This window comes from Chinchilla lanigera, unplaced genomic scaffold (assembly GCF_000276665.1).
Source record: "Chinchilla lanigera isolate Chin_1 unplaced genomic scaffold, ChiLan1.0 scaffold00042, whole genome shotgun sequence".
Taxonomy (NCBI): Eukaryota; Metazoa; Chordata; class Mammalia; order Rodentia; family Chinchillidae; genus Chinchilla; species Chinchilla lanigera.
In genome coordinates, this window is record NW_004955443.1 from 7,526,117 (window position 1) to 7,552,092 (window position 25,976).

A 25,976-nucleotide genomic window follows, 5' to 3' on the forward strand; every position below is an offset into this window, starting at 1 on the left:
TCCTAACATATCTCTGTTATTTTTATTTCCCCTTCCCCACATCTCTAGATCCTTTTTCCATTTTGCAATAGATCTCTTTCATTGTTTCCTTTCATCTCTCTTTTTTTTTTTTTTTTTTTTTTTTTTGAGACAGGGTCTCACTATGCAGTTCAGGCTGGCCTTGAACTCACTTTGTAACCCAGACTGGCCTCGAACTTGCAATGATCCTCCTGCCTCAGCCTCCCGAGTGCATCTTTTATTTTGATTTTTTTGTTTGTTTTTTTTTCCAGTACTGGGAATTGAACTCACGACCTCCCGCTTGCCAGGCAGGCGCTGTGCTGCTCAGCTAAATCCCCAGCCCCTTATTTTGGTTTTTGGTTTGGTTGGTTTGGTTTGGTTTTTGGTTTTTGAGATAGGTCTTGCTGTGTCTTGCCTTGAACCTACTATTAGCCCCGGCTATCCTGGAACTCTCAGTGATCCTTCTGCATCAGTCTTCCCAGTGCTAGTATTACAGACATGTGCCACCACACCTGGCTTATTTTATTTTTTAAATTAGTTATATGTTGAATTTCTCATCAGAGAAAGCATGCCGTATTTTAAGCTGTGTACACTGATGCTTTGTATTTTTTATCTCAATTTTATTAATTTCCACTCTATAATTTCCTTCTTCATACTAGATTTGGGTTTAACTGCTCTTGTTTTTCTAGCACCTTTAGGTGTGTCATTATGTTATTTATTTGCGCTTGCTCTGCTGTACTGTGGGTATTCACAGCAATAAACTTCTCTCTTAGGACTGTTTTCATTGTGTCCCATAGGTTCTGGTATATTGATTGTACTGGCACTATTATTTCTAGGAATTGTTTAATTTCTTCTGTGACTCATTGAATATTCATGCATGTGCTTTTAATACGCAAATGGTTGTGAAATTTCTCTGGTTTCTGTGAGTATATGATCTTGTCCTTTAAATTTGCCCTTATGGGCAATTGGGATGTGGGAAAAGAGAAAGGAAAGAAGGAGAAATTTTGTGTGTATGTATATACAGGATAGTTAACATAGTTGTTCTGCTATCTTCTATTTCTTTGCTGAAAGAAACTGTCAGTGAGTCCTTGATTGATCAATATTGCATGTCTCTATCTGTTTTCATGAGAAACCACTTTGAAGATATCCATATGTAATACAAGCACTGTTAATTTCCTACCACTTTGTTTGTAACTCTGTATTGTCTGTACTGTTCTTTTGCTGTTTTGTAAAAGGTTGTCTCTCTGTCAATGTTTTCCTCACTTTATTTTATAAATAAATAAATAAATAAATAAATAAATAAATAAATAAATAAATAAATTTGCCCTTATGGTCACATACTCTCTCCTCACACTGGTTACTTCTGCTGTTGGTATATTCAGTAGAATTCTTTCTCTTTGGAATTTTTGCTTGGCACCTTTTCGTGAACTCTGTTCCTTTAGTAAAGTTGTCTTTTATATTTTGAACGGTTTCAGTTAGCTCTGCTAATTTTTTTTGACTCTTATTTAGACACATTGGTCAACCTATTTAATTGTACTTTGGTTGTGTCATCTTTGAGCTCACTGAGTTTCATTGCTTCCTCTTCACTCATTGTGTACAGTCTACCTGTTTGGTGTTTGATTTCTTCTACATTGGTGCTCTTTTCATCTGCTTTGTGGGTGGGAGAATTTTGTTGGAAGCATTTTGTTGCTTTATTTTTTTTTCATGTTCACATGTTTGGTGCTGAGAGCTTGAGATCAAGTAGAGCGAAGAGATTGTTGGTATGAAGATGTCTTTGGTTAGGTTCTGCTTCCAGTTATATGATATTGGCTTTATTTGTCAAGAGATTTTGTCTACCACTTCATTCTGTTTAGCCTAGTTGGGTTGGACCCAGTCACTGTGTTGTAAGGAGATAATTACTACTAGTTATACAGCATCCATACATCAATCATGAACATTTAAATTTGTTTTTGATATTTTCACCCTTTTGTTAGTGCCCCTTACAGATTTTATTGTACTGCTATTAGTAATGAATTTGGAATGTTGGGAGAGCAGGAAGGAAAGAGAAAGAGGGGAAGAGTATGTAAGGAGCCTTCTCCTGGCCTGTGCAGCTCTGTCTCCTTCCCTCGGGCTGTTAGAGCTGCTCCCAATGTGGCCTGTCTGCTGGGGGACGGGTGTCAGGGGAGCTTTGGACCAACTCTGCCCTTGCCCTCAACAACTCAGATGTTTGTTTCTCTCTACAGAATTCAACTCTCAGTTTAATTTTCTGTATGTGGGTGTGTTTGCCTCCCCATCTGAGAATACTTGCATTATTGGTGTCTCTCTTCAAAGCTTCTGCAATGCATCTCCTTCTCTAATTGGCCATGCTAGAAAGAATATATTTTAACTTAATTTGTCAACAAATTATGATAAATATCTTAAGAGATATTTATCATTTTATGATACCAGAAACATGCTTTTATCAGTTGTACAGCTGCTGCTTTAGCAGTTTTACATTTAATTCATTTTGCTAAGTGTTTAGAGGCTGCGGGGGTATCTTAACTTGTGTTCCTTAATATTACATATACTCTTTTTCTCCAACTCTTCAGTTATCAGCTAGTTTTTGTGTCATCAGTTTTTCCTTCTTTTTGTGTCCTGAGTTAAAATGTATTTACCTTTTCTTATATAAACAAATGAACAAAAAACTTTGATCTTTAATTATTGTTTATTAGAAAACCAATGGAAAAATAGTTTTAAGTAAGAAACAGATACTTAGAATTTAAAATTTTTCTCTACTATAAGGAAGTAGCTCTATAAAATTCTCTACAATTCACTATACAGTCTGTTTAAATTACTAGTTGAAACACAGCTAAACAATCCAATCCTTTTTTTACTTTTCTTGTAATACTTGTGATTTGATATTAATTGGAAGTATATTTCTTCTGTTTAGATGACTGTCCTATCATATATTAATAGTTCAAGCAACTTATTCTGTATCATCCCCTTCAGTTGTATATGCAATGCCTAACTATATAATAGTTTTGTTAAACACATTCATAAACTGATTCAGGTTTTTAAATGAAATACCTATTACTGTTTTTAATATCTCCTGTAGTTTTTCAATCAAGTCCTGGTGCTGGGAAGATCGTCAGTAAGTGATTTGTCAGAACATGTATTTGATCTGATTCAGGAACTTTTTGCTATAGATCCTCATTTGTTATTATCCGTCATGCCACAGCTTGAATTCAAACTGAAGGTAGGATTGATCAATTTTCAAGGCCTTTAAATTTAAAGAATATATTGGAGTGTTTCTTTTTAACTATAAGAATATAATATGAGTTCAATTTACTATCTTTTCAAGTTGTTTCAAACATTTCTCAGTTTGACAAAAACTCACTTGGGTGGGAAGAGAATTTACATGGCAAAGGTATATCTAGGTGTTAAAATAGCTACTCATGAACTGGAAAATGATGTTACCCTTAAAATTTATAGTATACACTATGTTCAGGACTGGGGATATAGCTCAGCGGCACAAGCGCCTGCCTGGCAAGTGCAAGGTCCTGAGTTGGATTCCCAGTACCAAAAAAGAATACAACATGCACTATGTTCATACTAAATAATGTTTATTAGATTAGGTGTATTTTTAAAAGAGGATTTTCAGTTGAGTGCTTAGAGGATTTCATTTATTATTTTATGACCCTTTTATGGTATAGATCAAGGAAAAACTTCTGTTGAATTAGTTGAGAGTATACTTTTATAACTAACTTAGCAAGGAATTCACAACTTATCAAAAAAAAAAAAAAGCTTACACTCAGTCCCACATCTTAACTGAACTATAGAGCCTAAATTTGAGGGTGGGCAGGTTTGAGGCAGAGTCTTGCTGTGTAGTTCAGGCTGAGCATGAACTCACTATGTAGCTGAGGATGGCCTCAAACTCATGGCAATCTTCCTACCTTAGCTTCCCAAGTGCTGAGATTACAGGTGTGCGTCTGACTAGAGCCTAACTCTTTACATTTGCTTTTTATATATATATATTTTTTGTAGTACCAGGGATGGAACCCAAAACCTTGAGCATGCTAGGCTCTACTACTGAACCACAACCCCAATTTTTTTCATTTTACATTTTGAGAAACAGTCAAAATTGCCCAAGCTGGCATATAACTCGTGATCTTCCTGTTTCACCCTACTGAGTTGCTGGTTTTACAGGCATGCATTACTATGCATGGTTATATATATAATATTTTACTTGATTCTTAACTCAAATTCTGATATAATTAATAAAATTAGTTTTATTTTTTTATAAAGAATAAGATGAAATGTTTTTGTTTAGCCTCTTAAAATATATTTGCATAATTAAGAATTGTACATTTTCTGTATTATAAGAATTTTATATTTATAGTATAGAGGACATTACATGAATAGGGGTTTTCTTGTGAAAAAACTCTGGTTGTAAGAAAACTATCCAGAAAACAGGGATTGTTTTGGGTTTCATTAAAGAGTTCAACAGTATAAAAATGTCTCCACATTAAATTATTTTTATGTGTAAGGCATTAAAATATTTTCCCCCAACCTTTCATAGAGTTTAAATTTGTAAAGTCAATCCCCTTTAACTCTCAGACAAGAGTACTGTGATAGATGGTAGGAACAGATCACAAATTAGTCTTAGATTTGTTTTTGTGAGCTTAATATAAGCTGTAGGAAGCCTTGTAGTGGCCTTGTTATAGTGGCTATTCATACTGTTGTGTATATATGTATTTATCTACAGGTTAATTTATTAAAGCAGAGATGCTAAGAAGCTAAATTCAGCTTGAAAAGAAGTCCAGATGTATACATTTTCAATTTTTAAAAAATTTGGCCCTTATTTCTTACACGACTGCAAAGCAGCTAGACCACAGTTGTGTCACCAGTTATTCCTTTATTTTGTACCTACTTTTCTTCATTGATACAATTCGATTTCATAACCATGTTCTAAAGTTAAGGTGAATATGAATTTTTCATAAATTTCTTGATTTTTTTTTTTTTAATTAAAACCATAGTTAATTCTGTTTATGTATTGAGTCTCTTTTAAGGCAGTATGTCTAAAACAAGACCATACACGTTTATGTCTTTGTATATTAGTAAATCTCTGCTTTAATATTGTGCCTAAATAATAGCAATAATGGTTCTTACAAAAATAAACAAATGCCATTGCCTTTGTCCTTATTTGCTCACTAAATCCTACCGTGTCGTAGCATTAATTTTCTTATCCCAAATGAATGAGCAAGCTTAGAATGTCTGAGTACTAGATGTAATTGTGGTGCCCCATTTTGAGTCTGCAGCATATGCTGAGCAGATAGCCTACAAAGTTTTTGTGGCTTTGGAGATTTTCTGTGATTGTATTTTTGAATCATATTCACAGCCTTTTATGGGTGAGAGGCCTTGGTTATAGTCCTCTGAGCACAATAAAGACACTTGATAAAATGCTTCCATGTAACACGTTCTTTGGATTAACTATATACTGTGCTATTGGGCACAGCTATATCCATTGCCTACTTCATGGATCCGGAGTACAATTCTCCTGTGTAATGAGTACTTTGGAGTTGTGCTACTTGTCAGTCTTGTCCAAAATTAATCAGGAATTTTGCCTCATTTCACATTCAAGACTTTTGTTCATGGTGGAAGAAGTGGGAGGAACATTTATACCTATTCTCTGAATTTAAACATTTTAAGACAATCATATTTGCTTCATTTTGGTTGAAGTAAAAATCAGCTTTTCACAGAAAATTATTCAAAATTAGTTACTTTGTAATTAGAAACAATAGTACAGTTACCATTTCCTGCTAGAATTGGACAGAAATAAAAATTTGAGAGGCTTTATTGAATTTTTTTGAAAAGTTATTGGTAAATTGTTAATGTAGAATATCACTTTTGTTATATTTTTATTTATTACAATATGTATTTGTAATTCAGTGTATTATGTGATAATACTCACTTTGGCACTGAATAACAATACAACTGCATCAGAGACATCAAGTCTCTGTACCAAAAAGTTTATCATCAGTCACTGTAATCATTCAGTTTTATTCAAGGAATATGCTTTAAATTTTACAAAATGAAGACAGGGCAAGTTTTTTATATTTTTAGTATTTACTTTAGTAGTTTATAGATGTGAAGCTACTGAAGTAGTCGCTCACAAGTAGAATGAAATTGATTTATTCTAGGGTTTGACATTTAAGTAATTTTTTCTCTTAAAAAATAAATTATGTTGGCTGGTGAGTTTGCAGTTATTAAAAAGTGATACTCCCTCAGCATTGTTAACTTTGCTTAAGAAAAACTTTTTAAGTGAAAATTGTTCTGTTATTCATAATTGTGTTAAAACTTGATATAATTTTTGTTTTACATCTGTTTAATATAAATCTCCCTGTTTTACCCAGAAAACCCCTATTCTTGAGTTACAATATTGATAAGGAAAAGATTATATTGCATGATCTTTATTTTTCTATTTTAATTTCTATCTTTTCCCCACAATTTATTTATTGAATATCTGCCATTGTTTTAAACAAACATTATATTTGAACTCTTTAAAATTGCTTCTAGGTATTAGGTATTGCATTTCTTTTCCTAGTACACAAAGATTTTTAAAAAGAAATTTCACATCTCATGTGGTATCAAAGTAATTTATATTAAAATGAGATATAGTGGCAAAATTATATGTATGGGTTCATTACAAGAAACTAGGAGACTCTTACCAAAAAAATCACTAAGTTTTGCTTTTTTTGTAGTGTTCAATTCACCTGACTATATTAGTCAGTTTTCTCAGTGCTGGGCCATAATATCTAACCCTCACCCTAAAGATGGAGAGGTTTAATTTAGCTCATAGTTAGCTGCCTCCAGTGCAGAAACAGTGGAGGGGCATGACAGAGAACGCTGCTTTCATTGTGGCAGCCAGCAAGGAGAAAGAGAGAAGAGGGGACCATCAGTAACCCACTTCCAACCAGGCTCCACCTGGTTAACAGTACTGAACTGATCAGTGCACTAATCCACTGATGAATATAGTATCCCCATGATCCAGTCACCTTCCAAAAAACCCCACCTATGAATACTACGTGATACTTTGAGGGGAGCGTTTCAGATCTAAACCAAAATACTAATCTTTTAGGGCCTGCCTTTTATGATTCTTGATATGCTCTTCAAATGATTTTTCCCGAATCATAACAGTTTGTAGTATCATATTCTCTAGTCAGTCAAGGATCCCTGATTAACCCCTTTCATATCAAGACATTAATTAGTCTGTATTAATGTTGAAGCTAAATTGGAGGTTTCCTACAAAGAAAGCTTATTAGAGAGGGAATTATTTGCAGCTTGTCCTTCACAGAATTCTTTCCCTAACATTTCTTTAGGCAGTGTTAGAATTCAATAAAGTGTCTGTATATTTATCAAAGTCAATAACTAATGTATAGATTACATATAAGCAGTGAAGTAGGCATAAATTAGCAGTTTGGAAGGTGTAAGATCAGAGAACTCTCACATGGAATAAAATAAAGTTTTCCATAGTAAATGAAAACAGTATTTTAAAATTATCACCATTTTAAGTAGACATATGAAATTGGATCTTCTCAATTATTTCACTTTTTGTAATTACAAGAAACTAGGAGACTCTTACCAAAAAAATCACTAAGTTTTGCTTTTTTTGTAGTGTTCAATTCACCTGACTATATTAGTCAGTTTTCTCAGTGCTGGGCCATAATATCTAACCCTCACCCTAAAGATGGAGAGGTTTAATTTAGCTCATAGTTAGCTGCTCAGGCTTCATTTGTTCTCTCTTTTCCCTTTGTAGAGCAATGATGGAGAAGAACGATTAGCTGTTGTTCGACTTCTAGCTAAATTGTTCGGCTCTAAAGATTCTGATTTGGCAACACAGAATCGTCCTCTTTGGCAGTGTTTTCTTGGACGGTAAGAGACATGAAATTCATACTTCTGTATTTTGAAGCGTAGTTAGTAGGGCCCAGTTGATTAAAACTGTATACTGAGGGCTGGGGATTTAGCTCAGCGGCAAAGCGCCTGCCTGGCAAGCGCAAGGTCGTGAGTTCGGTTCCTGGTACAGGAAAAAAACCAAAAAAAAAAAAAAAACTGTATACTGAGGGGCCAGGGATATAGCTCAGTGGCACAGCACCTGCCTGGCAAGCACCAGGTTGTGAGTTCAATTCCTGGTACCAAAAAAAAAACCCACAAAGCTATATACTGAAAGTTTAATTGATATTTGTTGGTTTCCTCAGCAACTGTGTTGCAGTTTTTCTTGTAGAATAAATTGTAGGACAGTTTTTTTTAATTAAAAGAACTTATTTATCATTTAGTACTTCTTTTATGATAATGTCTTAGAATGAATAGGTATCATGTTAGGACCTTAGTAAAGCTATACAGAGATCTAAAAAGAGACTGGAACATATGTGATCATCAACATTCATTTTATTTTACAGACATCTGATTTTTCCCCAGTCTTTTTTTAATATATGCATATAACATTTTTATCATACCTACCCTAAATAACCCTCCCTTATGCCCTTCTGCCCTTAATTACTCTCTATGTTTACCACATTAAGTGTTTTGTGCTTTGCAATTTACTTGATGGTATATATTAAAGTTTAATTTTTCTCTGGCTGTTAAAAAATGATAAAACTCAAATGTAAGATGTTATCAAAATATGAAAATTATCTAGATAATAAAGTAAATGGCTATAGATATTAAGACATTTATTAAGTAACTTTATTTAGTTATGAGGTCACTTAAAAATTAAAAATATTTCCTTTTATTTAATATCACATTATTACTTCCTCCCTTACCCCCTGTCATGGGGATTGAACCCCAGGCCTTGGGCATACTAAGCATGTGCTGTGACACTGAGCTATACCTATAGCCCATAATCATATTATTTATCATTAATAAATATATTTTAAAGGTAGCTCAATTTGAGTTGCTCGAAGTTGTATTTCATTTTCATTGAATTATTGAATTGTTAGAGTACAACTTTAAAAGAGCACGTGTGTTACGGGGGATGGAACCCAGGGCCTTGAGCATGCTAGGTAATCACTCTACCACTGAACTGCATTCCCCACCCTAAGACAGCATTTTAATACAACTAGATCCCAGTCTGATAAAACTTTTGTGATGAGGCAGTGTAAGTGTAACTCACACATTGTATGCACTTCTCTGAACTTTTAGATCTTCATCTTGCGTTTACTTGCTTTCTACCTCAAATTCCTCAGTACTTTTCTCTTAAACTTTCCTACAGGCAGGTTTTGTTTTGTCTTCTTTGGTTTTTGGTTGCATAATAACATCAAATTTTTAGGTCTATAAAATGGGTAGTTTGAATTAAAAGGTACATTTATATTGTTTTATGCTTTTGCATGGTAAACAGTTTCTGTTTTTGCAAGTGTTTTTGTAAAATTCTATCTTATATTCTTCCACCAGAACACAGTAAGCTGTCATAATACATTTTCTAATCAGTGTTTATTGTTAATAAGCACTTGTTAGATATACTTTATTTGAAAATAAGTATTTTGCCTTAGAATTAATATTTAGCAATCATTTTCTGTGTAGATTCAATGACATTCATGTTCCTGTGAGATTAGAAAGTGTGAAGTTTGCCAGTCACTGTTTAATGAATCACCCAGATTTAGCAAAGGATCTCACAGGTAAGCTACCTGGTTTATTTTTTTTAATTCTGGTACCATTTCAGATTTCTGTTTTTCATGGCATAGGAAGTGATTTCATGTTTATAAAAGTATACTTGAAGTTTTCATGTTTTGATCCTTTGGAATTTTTTAGAAATCTTAATTTGAGAAACTATAGTATTTATGACATTGAGTTTGGGCACAGTTATATCTTTGTAATTTAATGTAGTAATTTAATAATAGGAAATTGTCTTCTGGAGTAGATTTTCTCATTTACCATGTGAACCTAAAATATTTAAACCTACCAATCTGATAGTACCAAGTAAGTGACTTAAATCAAAATGTTATTTACTAAAAAAGTTAGGAAAACTTTTCATTGACTTATATGGTAGAAGGACTTTTATTTTGTTATATGGTAAAAATTCAGCCATGTTTTAAAAAGATTATAGAATATTAATCTAGATTTTATATCATTAATGGTATATATATACCTAACAGAATTTTTACTGTTTTTCTCTTTGCAGTCTTTTGCTTTGTATGAAATTATAAACTGTGTAAATCAGATACTATGTTGTGATTCAGCTTTTCCACTAAAACACATGGTTAAGATGTGGTATATGGTAGTAAACATTTTGTGATTATTACAGAATACTATTGCAATGAATGTGATTTTGTCGTGCATGTAGGCTCAAGCCTATAATCCCAGCACTCAGGAGGCTGAGGCAGGAGGATCACTAAGAGATCAAGCCCAGCCTGAACTACATAGAGAGACCTTATCTCAAAAAGTTATCAATTCATGCCATACTTTACAAGCCATGTATCAGTGTGGACAAAATTTTAAAGCATTAGTCTTTTCTGTCGTTCTGAATCATGGCAAATGAGATAGATAATGTGTAAGGTTTTTTTTGTTACAGAATATTTGAAGGTTAGATCACATGACCCAGAAGAAGCTATTCGTCACGACGTTATTGTTACTATAATAACAGCTGCCAAAAGAGACCTTGCCTTAGTAAATGACCAGCTACTTGGCTTTGTAAGGGAAAGAACACTGGATAAACGGGTAAAATATGAGGAATTTTGTTCTTCTCTAATTTACTGTATTTAAATTGTTTGCTAAATGCAGTTCATATAATTTTTATAATAGTAATTCTATAATACCAGCTAAAGCTTTTTTGTATGACAGATTAATAGCCATCCTAAATAAAGAGCTATTGATTATTATGTCTCTGTATATCTTTTAATTATCTTTCTAGATCTTTTCAGATTTTAGGCATGAGTTTCTTTTATAGCATCCCACTATAAAAGAACAATAAATTAAACCAACTTTTACTCTTCTCTTTGTACATACCTGCTAAGTGTGAAAAGAATAGAAGTTGCCTATATTTATTTCTTAGAGTTAACATCTCATCTATTTCTGTCTCATATAACTTAGTTGCGTTCCTCACTGAACCAAATAGCAGTCTTCTAAGGAAATAATGTTTCCATACATTGTGCCAAGCTACTGGTAGAAATTATTATGTGTTAAATTACTTTTTTGCTGTGTCCTCCATTTGATGCAGCTAGAAACCTGCTCTGAAAGTAATGCTAACAATGGCAGTAGGTGTTGCTCAGGAATAGTAGTGTCAACCAGAAGCAAGAGACAGGCATGCAAGGCAGATTAATAGTTATCTACTATCTTTAACAATAATTATCCTGCGATGTGCTATTCTGTTTGGTATTGTTGAAAACCTTTTCTCCTGTGCTTATGTGTAGTTTAGTTTTGATTACAAGTTGGAGAAGCATTTGGTTTTTTTTGTTGTTGTTATTGTTTTGGTTTTTCTCTGGTACCAGGAACCGAACTCACAACCTTGCGCTTGCCAGGCAGGCACTTTGCCGCTGAGCCCAGCCCCAGCATTTGGTTTTGAAATATAGCAAGAGATAATCTTTAGGTTTTCATGGTTTTAATAGTCATAAAGGGCCAATTTTTAAAAAAAAATTGTCACTGAGAGCTGAGCACCTGTAATCCCAGCTCTCCTGAGACTGAAGCAGGAGGATTGTGTGTTCAAGGCCAGCCTTTACTGACAGCAAGACTCTGCCTCACTTAAACAGGAAAAAAAAGTTGACCCTAGGTAACTTGTTCAGTTGCGTCAACTGAAGCTCCCCCGCCTCCACACACACACCTTTGGCTTTAATTTAAGTGAAATAAAATTACTCTCCACCTAGTGATTAGTTGGCTTTACCTTCTGTTCCTCTCATTTAATTTATTGTTACTTATGTAATTTCCTCTTTTTAGAAAAATGTCATTCCTTATTAATGTTTCTGTAGTGTCCAAAAGAGTTGAATGGCTTCCTACTGAAAGTGCATGATGTGGTTATAATAGCACCGACTGGACATTTTCAGACCTGGATTTTTGGTCCAATTAAGTTAGGTTATAGCTGCTTTACCATTTGTTTTCTCCTGTATAAAATGTGGGACGTTAATCTCAGCTTTTATTGCATACTTTTTTATTTCATGTGAGAGATGTCAAAAGGCACTTATTATGCTGCTATACAGAAACATAATTTCATTCTATTTGCTAAGTTAAAATAAAAAGAAAAAATAGCTCATGTATAAAGAAGTACTGCCTTTAATTGTTATGGTTTCTCTTACATACTATCATGGTCTTCGCTATAGGTTTTTTATTTTTTATTTTTTATTTTTTTGTCTTTTTTGAGACAGGGTCTCATTATGCAGTTCAGGCTGGCCTTGAGCTCACTTTGTAGCTCAGGCTGGTTTCGAACTTGCAGCCATCTTCCTGCCTCAGCCTCTTGAGTGCTGGGATTACAGGCATGCACCACCACACCCGGCTCACTATAGGTTTTTATAGTCTCTTTTTTCTGTTTCACCTTTCTTCTACCATCATTTTCTCCTTCCCCAGTATAGTAATCCAACCAACCAACCTGTAGAAGTCCAAATGTCCTGCATTAATAGGAGGTTTCTAAGTAAATTACTTGCCCTTTACATCTACAAAGTAAAGTTGACTTATGTTGATCACAGAAGTCCTTCCCAAACTTACTGGGTTTTCTTATACTGGGTTAACATCAAAGGGGATGTATTTAGGAACTAAAACATTCTAGGACCTAGGGCTTTTATTTGCAGAGCAAATTGTACATTTTGTGTTTTACATTTAATCACTTCTAAAACTGGGCCAGTATGTTTTTAGAGAGAATGAAATGAAATCTTCTATAAGGTATTGTTTGGCTAGTGAGAGAAATGAAAAGATTGGTAATTCATGAAGAGGTGTCTGCACTAGAAAATTTCTGAAATAATCTGGGTTTGGTTTTTTTGAATTTTTGTTATTTTTTAGTAATCTGAGTTTTAAATATGAACAAATTCAAAATGGTTGGTAAACTCATATGAGATGAAATGTTGTACTGCTGTATATATGGATTCATAAAATTGATTGTAAAACCTAGTAAAGCCAGGACATTTTTTACAGATAAATATACATCTAATAAATATTAATACTTTCTAGTGGCGAGTAAGAAAAGAAGCTATGATGGGCTTGGCTCAGCTATATAAGAAATACTGTCTTCATGGGGAAGCAGGAAAGGAAGCTGCAGAGAAAGTCAGCTGGATAAAGGACAAACTTCTGCATATTTATTATCAGAATAGCATCGATGACAAGTGAGTCTATAACATGGTGGTAGAAAGGATGAATGTAAAACTGCTTTTCATTTTATTTCTGTTAAGTTTTAAAATAATTTATTTCTAAATGTAGAAATCATTTGAATATTTGTATGTACCTTCTTTTATTCAAGACCATCCAAAATTGTAAGGTAGCAAATAGTGAGCCAAGCATGGACTTTAGAGTTAGGCAGACCAGAGACCCATTAGTTAGTCTGTCTCTGATGATTTCACTTCTGTTTACCTCAGTTTTAAATGAAAAGGAATAATAATGCCCTCTCTGTAGGATTGTCTTCTGGATAACATAAAATAATAAATGTAAGGCTCTCTGGTCCTCTATCTGCAATAGAGCAGTATTCGATAAATCTTGGTTATTAGTTTCCCTTTGTTTGCAATGCCATCACTACCAAAGGTGGAATTACTAAATTCTTTCCATTTTCTTAATGCTACTTACAATTTTGTTTTGTAGCATACTAATGACACTTGGTTTTTATAAAATACTTGCAGTGTTTTATTACATTAGAGTGGCTGCTTGACCATCAACAACCGTTGTTTTATTAGTTAATGAAAAGCTCTTTGTTTCTTTATTCCAGTAATACTGAATAATAGATAAAATCTTAGCAAGGATTCTAATATTGATAAAGAAATTAGGCACTAAAGAGAAGGAAAATCAAACATACATGTTTTCAGGAAGTGATATGAAGGAAAATCCTCCGTTTTCACTACATGGCAACATGGTAAAGGAGTTGCACTGTAATCAGAAGAGGTTATTGAGTTTCTTGAGAATTAGGTATACTTAGAATTGTAACTTTACGGTATATGTAGGGTCGACTAATTTGTGCTAAGTTCCTATAATGACAGATTATAAAGTCAACCCACAAGGAGAAAATACCTCTAAATTTAAAAATAACTATCGATCCTCCAAGGATAGGACTGATCAAATACTGGTGTTTTCCACTGGAGGCTTAACTGTAACCATTGATATGATATCTTTGCACAAAATGACTTAAATGACTATTGTTTCTTTAAAATAGAATGATTATGGGATCTGTTTTTGTTTTTTTAATAGACTGTTGGTAGAGAAAATCTTTGCTCAGTATCTTGTGCCCCACAACTTGGAAACTGAAGAGAGAATGAAATGTTTGTACTATTTATATGCTAGTTTGGATCCAAATGCTGTAAAGTAAGTTACTGTTTAAATGACTGAATTATTTTCTAAAGGTTTCATTAAACTGTTTCATCTTACCTAGTTAGTTGTTGATGGGAGTTGTTGATGCTTCTTTTGAATCAAAAACCTCAGGTAAACATGGAAAAAACACTATAATTTAAATTCAGATCTATCAACAGCAAAGATATTCCTGTATACATAGATATATTTGGCACCTGGGTTGGTAATATGGTTTCAGAGATTAAAAAGTTCCTGTGTCCAAATACTGTAATGAGTTTCTAAATTACACTACTGGGGCTGGGGATGTAGCTCAACTGCACAGTGCTAGCCTGGCGAGCACAAGGCCCTGAGTTCAATTCCTGGTACCAAAAAATAAAAATAAAAAAAATAAATTATACTATTGGTCTTTATCTTCCCAGAGTAAGTACTTTTTTTTTTTTTTCTTCCGGTACTGGGAATTGAACTCACGACCTTGCGCTTGCTGGGCAGGCGCTGTGCCGCTGAGCTAAATCCCCAGCCCCTCAAGAGTAAGTACTAAGCCTAAAAAAATGAGTATTTCTTGTCTGGAAGGCCTACTTTACCTCTCTATAGGCTTACCATATGACTGAGAACTTTTAAGACTGAACAGAGGAACTACAGATATGTTTGCTTAGGTAACTGGCATATACTAGGACTATCCTAGGTCAACCAGGTTGTGTGATCACTCCACTTTGATAAGCTTTTAAAAGTGTCACTGTATGTTATAATCATGTTGCACACCCAAATATAAACAATTTGTATTTGTCAGTTAAATACACACAAAGTTAGTAAATCTGTCATTAAGAATTTTTAATTTTTTGAGTTAGGACTTAAGCTGTATGTATACTTATACACACATATATGTTAAACATAATTATAAGTGTATAAAACATTAACTTTCACATAATTTCAAAATTATAGAAAAATTGCAAGACGAATATGAAGCTTTGTGCTATGTCCCTTTACCCAGATCCACTTTTAGCCATTTGCTATTTGTACATTCTTTCTCATCTGTGCAAATAATTTCTTCTTAGTAATTTGCAGACTTGTGGATCCTTGTAAAATTGACACCAGTAAAGTGTTTTACCTAACCCACTACATACTCATTATTTTCTCAATTGTCCAGGTAATGTTTTCAATGGATATTTTCCCCATCTAGGATTACATGTTACATATTTAGTTGTATCTCTAATGACTTAATCTGGAACCATTGCTTAATTTTTGTTTTTTATGGCTTTGCTGTTTTTTGGAAGGATATTGCACAAGCCAACTATTTTGTATAATATGGCCTTACTTTTTGTCTCTTCCAATGTTTCCTCATTACTAGACTATGATAATGCATTTTTATAGAAATTCTGTGAAGGCAGTGTATCATTTATCATATCAGTAGGCATTAACCATCATTTTTTAAAAGCTTCATAAATAGTCACTACTACTCATGCCAAATGGAAAAATCCTGCCCTGAGGTTTTAATACCTTCTTACATTTGTAAATATCCAAACCAAAGGTACTCAGAAGTAGAGTAATTCTCAGATGCTTTAGGTACCTGGAAGTATGACAGAATTTATGAGAGAGCACAGTCTTTTATGGAGAGAAGAATATAGTATAAACAATCAGTTAGATTTTGTCATCTTGAACCTCTGTCAGACCTAAGCTATTTCATATAGTTTCCTTAGCCACATTCAGAAGGCCTTGGTCACCTGCTTCTTGTGTCCACCTTCACTATGCTCTCATACTCTGTATGCATCCAAGCATAGAAATGGTTTTCAGTTTCCTATTTGTGCCATGCACTTGAACACTTTATCTTTCCTTGAACTAGTACTTTCGAGTTGTGTTTCACATATCTTTCAATTTCTTTATTTACCTGGAAAGATCTATTGATCCTTCTGTGCTCAGATATGTATTTCCTCTCAATGGTAGAGCACTTGCCTTAGCATATATGAGCCCCTGCAGCCGTCCTCATGAAAAGATATTTTCCATGTACACCAAATGTCTTAAATCACAGTAACTAAATAGTTGCTTAAAATGTTATGTAGATGCAGAAAAATATGTAAACTATGCCGTACAAAAGTTGTAAAGTTAAACAGTTTGCGGTATTGTTAAATAATACATGCTTTCATATTCATAAATTTTAGAGCTCTCAATGAAATGTGGAAGTGTCAGAACATGCTTCGGAGTCATGTACGTGAGCTATTGGATTTGCACAAGCAGCCTACAGTAGGTTCATGATTTATTTAAATTGATGAATTTATTTGTGAATTATCATTTATTTTTCTATAGTAATATTTAAGCAAGGAAAAATTATATCAGATTTCTTATTTTTCACATGCCAGTTAAACTAAGTTTTATAATTGTCCAGACTAAGTCTTCCTTCCTTCCTTCCTTCTTTCTTTCTTTCTTTCTTTCTTTCTTTCTTTCTTTCTTTCTTTCTTTCTTCCTTCCTTCCTTCCTTCCTTCCTTCCTTCCTTCCTTCCTTCCTTCCTTCCTTTTCTTCCTTCCTTTCATTTATTTATTTATTTATTTTTGGTACCAGGAATCAAACGACCTTGTGCTTACCAGGCAGGTGCTGTGTCACTGAGCTATATTCCTGGCCCCTTCTTTAAAATTTTTATTCTAAATAAAAATTTTATTTGTTTGTTTGATTTGGGGAACTGGACCTAGGACCTCTTGCATGCTAAGTGTGTACTGTACCACTGAGCAATACCTCTCAGCCCTGTCTAGATTTTAAATTTTCAAATAATTAGAATCAGACGTAGGGCTGGGCATATAGCTCAGTGGCACAAGCCCCCTGCCTATGAGTTCAATTTCTGGTACCAAAAAAAAAAAAGAAAAAAAACCTTTGAATTAGACATCAAGATAAAGTTATATTAGTTATACTTTTCTCTCTGTTTTTTCCTCCTTAGAAAATTAACAATGGTTGTTATATTGTATATTGTTACCTTGAAAGTAGTTGTTCAGATTACCATATATAGGTATGCAAAAGTGATCAATTAAGCATTAGCTATTCCTTTCAATAAACCAATAGATATTAGTAACACTTTTTTTTTAAGACAGTCTCACTATGCAGTTCAGGCTGGCCTTGAACTCTCAGCAGTTCTGCCTCAGCCTCCCCTGATCTGGGATTATGGGCGTGCACCACCATCTAAGGCTAGAAGTCTTACTTTTAAATTGTGCTCTTGTTCCATCACTGTAGAGTTGATATTATCAATGCTATAATATCTCAAATTAATAAATTTTACTCAAATTTTCTGAAAGGCAGGAGGAAAAACAAATTATCTTAATGGACATTTTTGGTTTGGATTGGGTTGTTTTGTTTTGTTCCATTTTATTTTGTTTTGTTTGAGATGGGGTCTCCCTATGTTGCTCAGGCTGGTCTCAAGCTTGTGATCCTCCCACAGTTAGCCTCCCAAGTAGCTAGGATTTCTTAATAGATGTTTAAGTGTGTTTGCTAGTATAGGTATTTTGACTCAAGAGACTACAAGCAAACCCTGTAAGGGCTCATAGATGCTAGAACAGAGGCTGGCAAACTTTTTGGTATTGGCCAGTTAATAAAAACTTAGTTTTTGCCACCTATACAATCTCTATTTAGCTATTCAACTCTGCTTAGATATACAAATGCAGTTAGACAATGTGTAAATTAATGGGCATATTTATTAACAAAATGAAGTTTCTCACTGATATCAACTTGGGGATTACCAACTTCTTATCCATTTAATGAATTCAAATTTAATGTAAATTAAGCTAACAAATTTATTTTTTGTGATGGTGGAAAGGAAAATAGTTTTTGGAGAAGAGATTATTCTCATTATTTAAGAGACAGATCTGAATATGTTTCTTAGGCTGGCTCTGAACCCCTGGACTCAAGTGCCTCAGCTACTCTTAATTTTTTAGTATCTTAGTAACATCTCTTTTCTTTCTGTTTGTCTTCGTTTAATCATTGTTGCTTCCCCACAGTTCTTAGCTGTCAACTTTGTGTAGATGTGGTAAGCCATTTTCCAATGGGTAAATTGAAATAAGCCATGAAACATGTACATTGATAAGCACTGATTTTTCTTAACAGCATATTTGTTAGTGTATGTGACTTCTTTTTCTTTTATTTCTGTTTTAAATTTCAGTCAGAGGCTAACTGTTCTGCCATGTTTGGAAAGCTGATGACCATAGCAAGTGAGTATGTTTATTCACCCAGTAATAAACATCAAAAGACAATGCTAAGTAAGAAAAATAATCTATACCTTATTATTTCTAAGAATGGGTTGTCTTTTTTTACAGCTCTATAATTTTAAGACACTTGGTTTTTACTTTAGTAGTCTCTTTCCTGGTATTGATTCACTTTTAATTTTATAGAGAATTTGCCTGATCCTGGCAAAGCACAAGATTTTGTGAAGAAATTTAACCAGGTTCTTGGTGATGATGAGAAACTGCGGTCTCAGTTGGAGTTATTAATCAGCCCTACCTGTTCATGCAAACAGGCAGACATTTGTGTGGTTAGTACTTTATATTTTTACATTTGTTCTCCTAGCTTATTTACAGAAATCCGTATTTTCTTAAAGCCTTTTTATGTACAATGATTTGTGTGGGTTTAACAATATTATAAGCACTGAATTACTTAGCAGTATGTCTGTGGTCAATTTAGTTCTTCTTATTGATTCTCTGCTTTTCAGTCACAGTCTAGGGGAAAAATATTAGAGATGTAAGCCAAGAGGTTGATCTTAGGAATTGAACAAGCTAAAGTACTTCATATTTAGCAGACATTCAGTGAATAAATGGTAATAAGTTTTAAATGCTGTATATGTATGCGTTTACTTCTGTATGTTTTCAAGGGAACAACCTGTCCTTAAATTTGCAATAGAAATGTCATATATGTGATTTCATTTATAGATAAGGTAAATTCTTAGACTTGTCTTCACTCTATTTTTGGACTCTTTTTTATTTTATAGAGAACTAATAGCATTGAAACTGTCTGGAAAGAAAACTTGATATGCTCATTTATTCAGGGTTTTATGAGCCAGAGTCTTAGGTTTGCATTTTAGGTATATATTCACTACCACTATGGTCTTCAGTAAGTCATTCATTATTGCTGTGCCTCATTTTCTTCATCTACAAATACCATCAACCCCCTGAGATTTCCAAGAGAATAATATACTTTGACATTGCACATATGGTTCGTGTAGGCCCCCTTCATTGTTCCCCTATAGATTTTAAGAACTGGTAATTTTTATGGTTTTACACATACATAACAAGCAATAAGAATGCATAAAATAAATCTGAAGTGGGAACAAGGATTTGTATCTTTTAACAAAGACTCACAATCCTTCTGATATGTGTGGTTCATCAAGCACACTTTTTTTTTTTTTTTTTTTTTTGGTATCTGGAATTGAACTCATGACCTCGTGCTTGCCAGGCAGGCGCTGTGCCGCTGAGCTCTATCCCCAGCCCAAACACACTTTAAAAAATCCTTCTCTGCAGATTTATCCAGATGCACATTGTATACTCAGAACTCTAAATATTAGTTTGTCCCTTGATCAAACTTATACTGTTCATTTTGTTCGTTTTTTGTGGTAAAGGGTGTGGAACCCAGGGCCTTATACATACTAGGCGAGAATTCTACTGCTGACCTATACTTCAGCCCTAGGCTTAGACTGTTAGAATACATGTAGTTTCTTACCTCGCTTACAGGTAACATGATAGGCAGGTAAATAAATATTTCAGTAAAGAGTACTATGTGTTGCTGTAGAATCATGTCCTTTGGTGACATAGTGGAGCACCACTCATCCCAGGCAGGGGTGGAAATAGCTGAAAGAATGGCTTATTGTCTAATAAGTGACTCCTGATTTGAGTCCTAAAGGTTGAGGAGGAATTTGGTGACTGTCAAGAATGGCGACTGCATTTCTAGCTTAGCTGACTGCATAGCAGATGAGATACTATAGAAATAGAAGAACACTATGTGTGGACTCTCAGTAGTTGTATGAGAAGTCTGAGATTCAGATCTTGAGGTTCAGATCAGTTACATCTCCTGGAGAAGGTTAACTCCCCTTAGGAATTGCTTGACTTCGTAAACACACATCAAAAAAGAATATGGCAGGGACTATCATGCACATGAAAGAATACGTGCAGTTTAATTTTAAGAAAACCTAGTTTTGCTGGCTGTGGTGGTGGCACATGTATATAATTCTAGCACTCAGGAGGCTGAGGCAGGAGGATTAGGCCACATAGTGGGTTCAGGAACAGTCGGAACTACATAGCAAGACCTGATCTCAAAAAAAAAAGCTTAATTTTTAAAACAGATTAACTATTAAGTACTTATAGAAGTAGCATTAATCTGCAATATTAGCGTAGATTTGATCAGAAATTTCTGAAACATTGTCAGGGATTCAGAAAGAACTTGTTTTTAAAAAAATCTTTCTTGAGCTGGTCATGGTGGTACATGCCTGTAATCCCAGCACTTAGGAAGCTGAGGCAGAAGGATCTCTGTAAGCTAACAGCTATCTTGAACTGCTTAGGAAGACTCTGGACTCAAAAATGAACAAAAAAAAAAAAAAGAAATCTTTCTACTAATTGATGTTTTCTAACATATGGATATTTGCTTGCATATTGTTATTTTTGGTTGAAGCCTTCTCAACTCTTTTGCAGTTATAAAATTTCTTGTGGATCTTAAATGTTTTTGTGTGTTGGAGGTATGTTAGGCTGTTAAAATTAAACTTTCCTAGTATTATTGTTTATGTATAGGTTTATTTTATGTACATGTTAATGTTACATGTACTTACAACTATATTTTCTAGTGCTTAGTTTTTGCATTTATTACTATGTTATTTTAAGCTTGCCTAGCAATTTTCCATTAGTCATTTTTTTTTTTGTTGGACAATCTCTGACATATTTACCTTAGGTTAAAAAAAAAGCAACTAAATTTTATGGTAGAGGAAAAAATACCCTTTGAGGAGCGCCTCATCACATGAGACTAAGTTCAAACAGTTGCACAGTATTACAGTTTAGGTTTAAAATGTGAACCCATAGCTTAGCCCAAAATGTATAAGGCCCAAATTCTGAATAGAATATTTTTATTTTTCAAATCCTGACATTTTGCTTTGTTAAGTACAGCATGATATAGTAATCAGGCCTCCTAATGATTAATTTTCCTCAGGATCTCAATCCTTTGGGCTTATACTCAGATAACAAATATTGATACCTAGTTTAATATGACTATAATTAATTTATATCAAGATATCAACAATAGAAATCTCTTTCCTTTTCTGTTTTGTCTTATGCAGTAAACATTGCTTCAGTGAAAAAAAGCTTATAAATAGGATGGCTACTATTGGTGCATTATAGTTTAGTAAATATATATAATGTGCATTATCTGGCCAACCGCAGTCTTATATGCTTGTAAACCCATGTATTTGAGAGGATCTCTCTCAAGTTTCAGGCCAGTCTTGGCAGTTTAAGACCCCCATCTTAAAAAAATAAAATAAATAAATACAAAAGGAGGAAGGAAGACTGGTATGTATAATCTCTCCAGCTAAAATGTACGTTCACTCATCAGAAGTACAGTGTTCAGTTAAAAGCACTTCCCACCCCTTCCTCCCTCTTTTCCTCCCTGTTAAACCCAGACATTCTGGGCAAGTGTTTTACCAGACAACCTTGTTCTTAAAGATAATTTCTTACCAAGCATGCAGCACATTTTAAATTCTTAATTAAAATGTGCTGTGTAGTGAGTTCTTCATCTTTAGAAGCTTCCACCTAGAAGTAGGAGCTGTTTGATGTCATGCCACTGTGTTTCATCATCATCCATCACATAGCCTGAAATAATTCTGTGTTCAAGTTATAAAGTATAAGGTAGTGTATGGTTATAGTTTGTCTTTTGGTGGTCTTCTTTAAAAACTTTACAAATATTTATTCACTTAGATATCTCCACAAACTCCTCCCTGGCCTCTGCCACCCACCTTCCATCCCACTACTTTTTATTGAGACCAGTTCTCACTGTTTCATTGTTGTTCCAGCTAGTTTTAAACTCTTGGGCCCAAGCACTCCTGCCTCAGCCTTCCAAGTTGCTGGGGCTATTGGTGTGTGCCACAGTGCCTGTCTGTATCTCCCTTTTTAAAGAAAGCAGTTAACTGAAAGAAAACACAGCGTTCAATTAAATTATGAATTAATAAAGAAAAACATACCCACAAATGGTGCAAACTGTTATTATATATTTTTCAAAAGTAGAGTATTTTAAAAGGTGGTTATATTAAACAATAACTGTGATAGGAGAATTATGAGGCAAACAGCAAAAATCACAGAGAAAGCACACCATCCCTTTCTGTTCTCCACTATCTATATTTTGTAGTGATTGCTTAGTGAGTCAGTAAATTTTGGTCAGTTCTAAATTTATGCCTATAATCATTTTCATTTTGGTAACTCTTTTCTTTCTATAGAGAGAAATAGCCCGGAAACTTGCTAATCCTAAGCAGCCAACAAATCCTTTTCTAGAGATGGTCAAATTTCTGTTGGAAAGAATTGCACCTGTGCACATTGATTCAGAAGCCATAAGGTAAGGTGGAAAGTTATATGCCCTAAGACCATGTTAGACTGGGCTACGTGGTGAATTCGGGGCCAGCCTGAATTACAAGCAAGGCCGTTCATATCTTAAGCAAAAAATAAAAAAGAACCCTAGAACACTGAGAAACATGGAAATTTTCAGACTTACATGGCTATCAATCAACCTATATTTTCTTTTTGCATGTTTTGTGGGCGTCGTTGGGGGTTTTTTGAGACATGGTCTTGCTCTGTATGTAGCTCAGGCTGGCCTTGAACTCACTCTGTAGTCCAGGTTGGCCTCAAACTTGTGGCAATCCTCCTGCCTCAGCTTCCCAAGTACTGGGATTACACGCACTTGCCACCATGCCCAGCTTTAGCCTATATTTTCTTAAGTGTTTTAATGTTCATATAATAGTCTGTAGTGTTTATTTTACTCCTGTTTGGTTGGTGGGCCAGCCCAAGAATGGCATATCCACCAGTGACCAGTGTCACCACTAAACAAATCTAGTTACAAAGCAAGAGTCTCCTTTGTGGCTCTAGATAGACTTTTTACTAGGGTTCTTATATACATATAACATCTCCTTGTTGGATAATTTTGAGAATTAGGGGTAGCTGATTAAGTCCCATAATTGCTGACATTTTAGTTGTTTCTGATGATTTCCTGTTGTAAAATTCTGTGAAGGCTTTTCTCTTGCATAAATCACTTTTTCAGCAAAGGGGTAGCTCCTTCCTGTGTTTGGGTAGTATCTAATACTCCCCCCCGCCCCCGTCAACTATCCAGTTTTGCAGGCCTAGTGCTAGTGCCCAAGCCACTAGTTATTTCACCTGTGGGAATCACTGCTATGGTTGTACTGAATCACTGGATTAATTTGTATTAGTGTGCTAAGGCTGCCGTGATAGCACAAACTTGTTAGGTTAAACAGTGGAAATATATTTGTCATATTTCTGGAGATTAGGTGCCTGAGATCAGGATGTCTGAAGTTTGATTTCTTCTGAAGCCTCTCTCCTTGGCTTGCCTACTAAGGAACTAAAAGTTTTGAGGAAATAAGTGGTTTGTCCACAGTTGGTTATGTCCAAAACTGTAAGAAAACCTAGGAATTATTTTCTGTCAGGATTCTTTATTTTGTAACTCTTGATTTTGTGTATGTCTGTGCATGTGTGCCTGTGCACCAGGAATTGAACCCAGGGCCTCAAACATGGTGAGGAGGCCCTCTACCACTGAGCTATACATCTATCCCTGTACCATTTGATTTTTTTTTTTTTTTTTTTTTTTTTTTGGTCTTTTTGAGAAAGTATCTCACTATGCAGTTTAGGCTGGACTCAAACTCACAATGATCCTCCTGCCTCAGCCTCCTGAGTGCTGGGGTTACAGGCGTACACCACCACGCCTGGCACCATTTGATTTTAATGGGCTATTCAAAGATATATTATCATAGAATTAAGCACTGTTACTACTACACATACTAATTTTGGAAGAAATGCACAATGGCATTAGCGAGGCAAGCCCTCAGTGAAGCGTCAGCAGGATTTCATGACTTTAGTAAATTGTAATAAGCTGTTGTGGCTGGATGTGGTGGTATATACCTGTAATCCCAGCACTTGGGAAGCTGAGGCAGGAGGATCAGCATGAGTTCAAGGCCAGGCTGGGCTACATAGTGAGTTCAGTGCCAGCCTGAAGTTAGACCCTGTCTCAAAAAAAAAAGGAACCAAAATTGAAGGCTAGCCTGGGCAGTGCAGCAAGACTGTATCTCAAAATAAAAATGCAAAGGGATGAGAATTAGTTCAACAATCCCTGGCTTCAAAATCAAATACTGCAATCAGTCAATCAATAACATAAAATAAGGACAAGAATAATTACTACTTACTATTTTAATGTGTGAATATATATGTATGAATACATTAAAAAAAATTTAACGTATTGCCCTACCCATATTAAATACTAAAGAAAATGTTGATAGCTATTCTGGGAAGAAAACAGCAGACAAAAAACCAAAAAGGCAGAAGGAATTAACAAATATTTAGAGGAGCTAGAGACGTAGCTCATTGATTAGAGTGTGTGCTTAGCATGCACGGGGTCCTAAGTTTGATCCTTGTCACAAAAAAGACAGGAAAAAAAAAGAAATATTTAGAAATTGCCTGTACTTCAACCATAATATAAAGGATTTTGAAAGAAAAAATTGAGAGGAATAGAAAACTATCCAAAGTATAACTGTTTTTGTTCATTCTTCAGCATGTTTTCTCTGGACAGAGGTCTGCATAAATATACATACTATAGTTAGTGAGTGATCTGTGGATAGTGGATAAAAATTAGTCATTGTGATAATGGTCAAAACCCTGGAAAGTGAATAATTTTTTGTTTGTTTGTTTTTTTGAATACTGAATCCTAAGGAAAAATAATAGTTATGGGGACTTGCAGCAGATAAGGAATTCATTAAATTAAAAAGAGATTTTAAGAGTGCATGGTGAGTAGTAGAAAATCAAACAAGTCATATCACAAATGCCAAGAAGAGTAAAAGGTAGCATGGTTGGAGGATACCCAGCAGTTAAGTAAATTTAATATAAAGGCATCCAATGGAATTAGGAAAAGGAAAAAAAATACAGTGGCCAAAATAATTCTTTTGTACCATCAAAGGCAAATCCAGAGTTTCGTGGCTCCAGAAAGGTGTAGAACAGGCTTGCTATTACCTGCATCCCTGTGCACAGAGCAAGTGACAGTGTCTGGGCAGAGTAAACTGCCTGAGCCTAGTGCTAGTTCACGGGCCCGGCTTGCCCACTAGATCCCACTTGGCTACCATGAGGTAATTTTGAAGAAGAGTCTTTTAATGTTTTTAATGAAAGAATTTTGAACATTTATGTGCACTGGTGTTGGACCTGGTGCCAGTGCATGCCTGTAGACTCCGCACTTGAAAGCTGAGGCAATTGGACCCCCTTAGTTCCAGGAGATTTGAGACCAGCATGGACAGCATAGCAAGACCCCATTTCCAGAAAACAAACAGAACAAATGCATTGGAAATGTGCTAATA

General features: G+C 34.6%; 1 protein-coding gene across 1 annotated transcript in view; it reads left to right on the forward strand.

Moving 5' to 3' along the window:
* The window catches only part of Pds5a (PDS5 cohesin associated factor A), a gene marked incomplete at its 5' end in the record, with an annotated part of 128,115 nt that overhangs the window by 50,683 nt on the left and 51,456 nt on the right, over positions 1–25,976 (forward strand). The window contains 10 exon segments of the mRNA XM_005391971.2: positions 3,071–3,211; positions 7,772–7,887; positions 9,532–9,626; positions 10,520–10,665; positions 13,099–13,250; positions 14,320–14,433; positions 16,572–16,653; positions 18,552–18,600; positions 18,781–18,920; positions 22,851–22,966. Of these exon segments, the coding sequence (XP_005392028.1) occupies positions 3,071–3,211; positions 7,772–7,887; positions 9,532–9,626; positions 10,520–10,665; positions 13,099–13,250; positions 14,320–14,433; positions 16,572–16,653; positions 18,552–18,600; positions 18,781–18,920; positions 22,851–22,966 (1,151 nt within the window).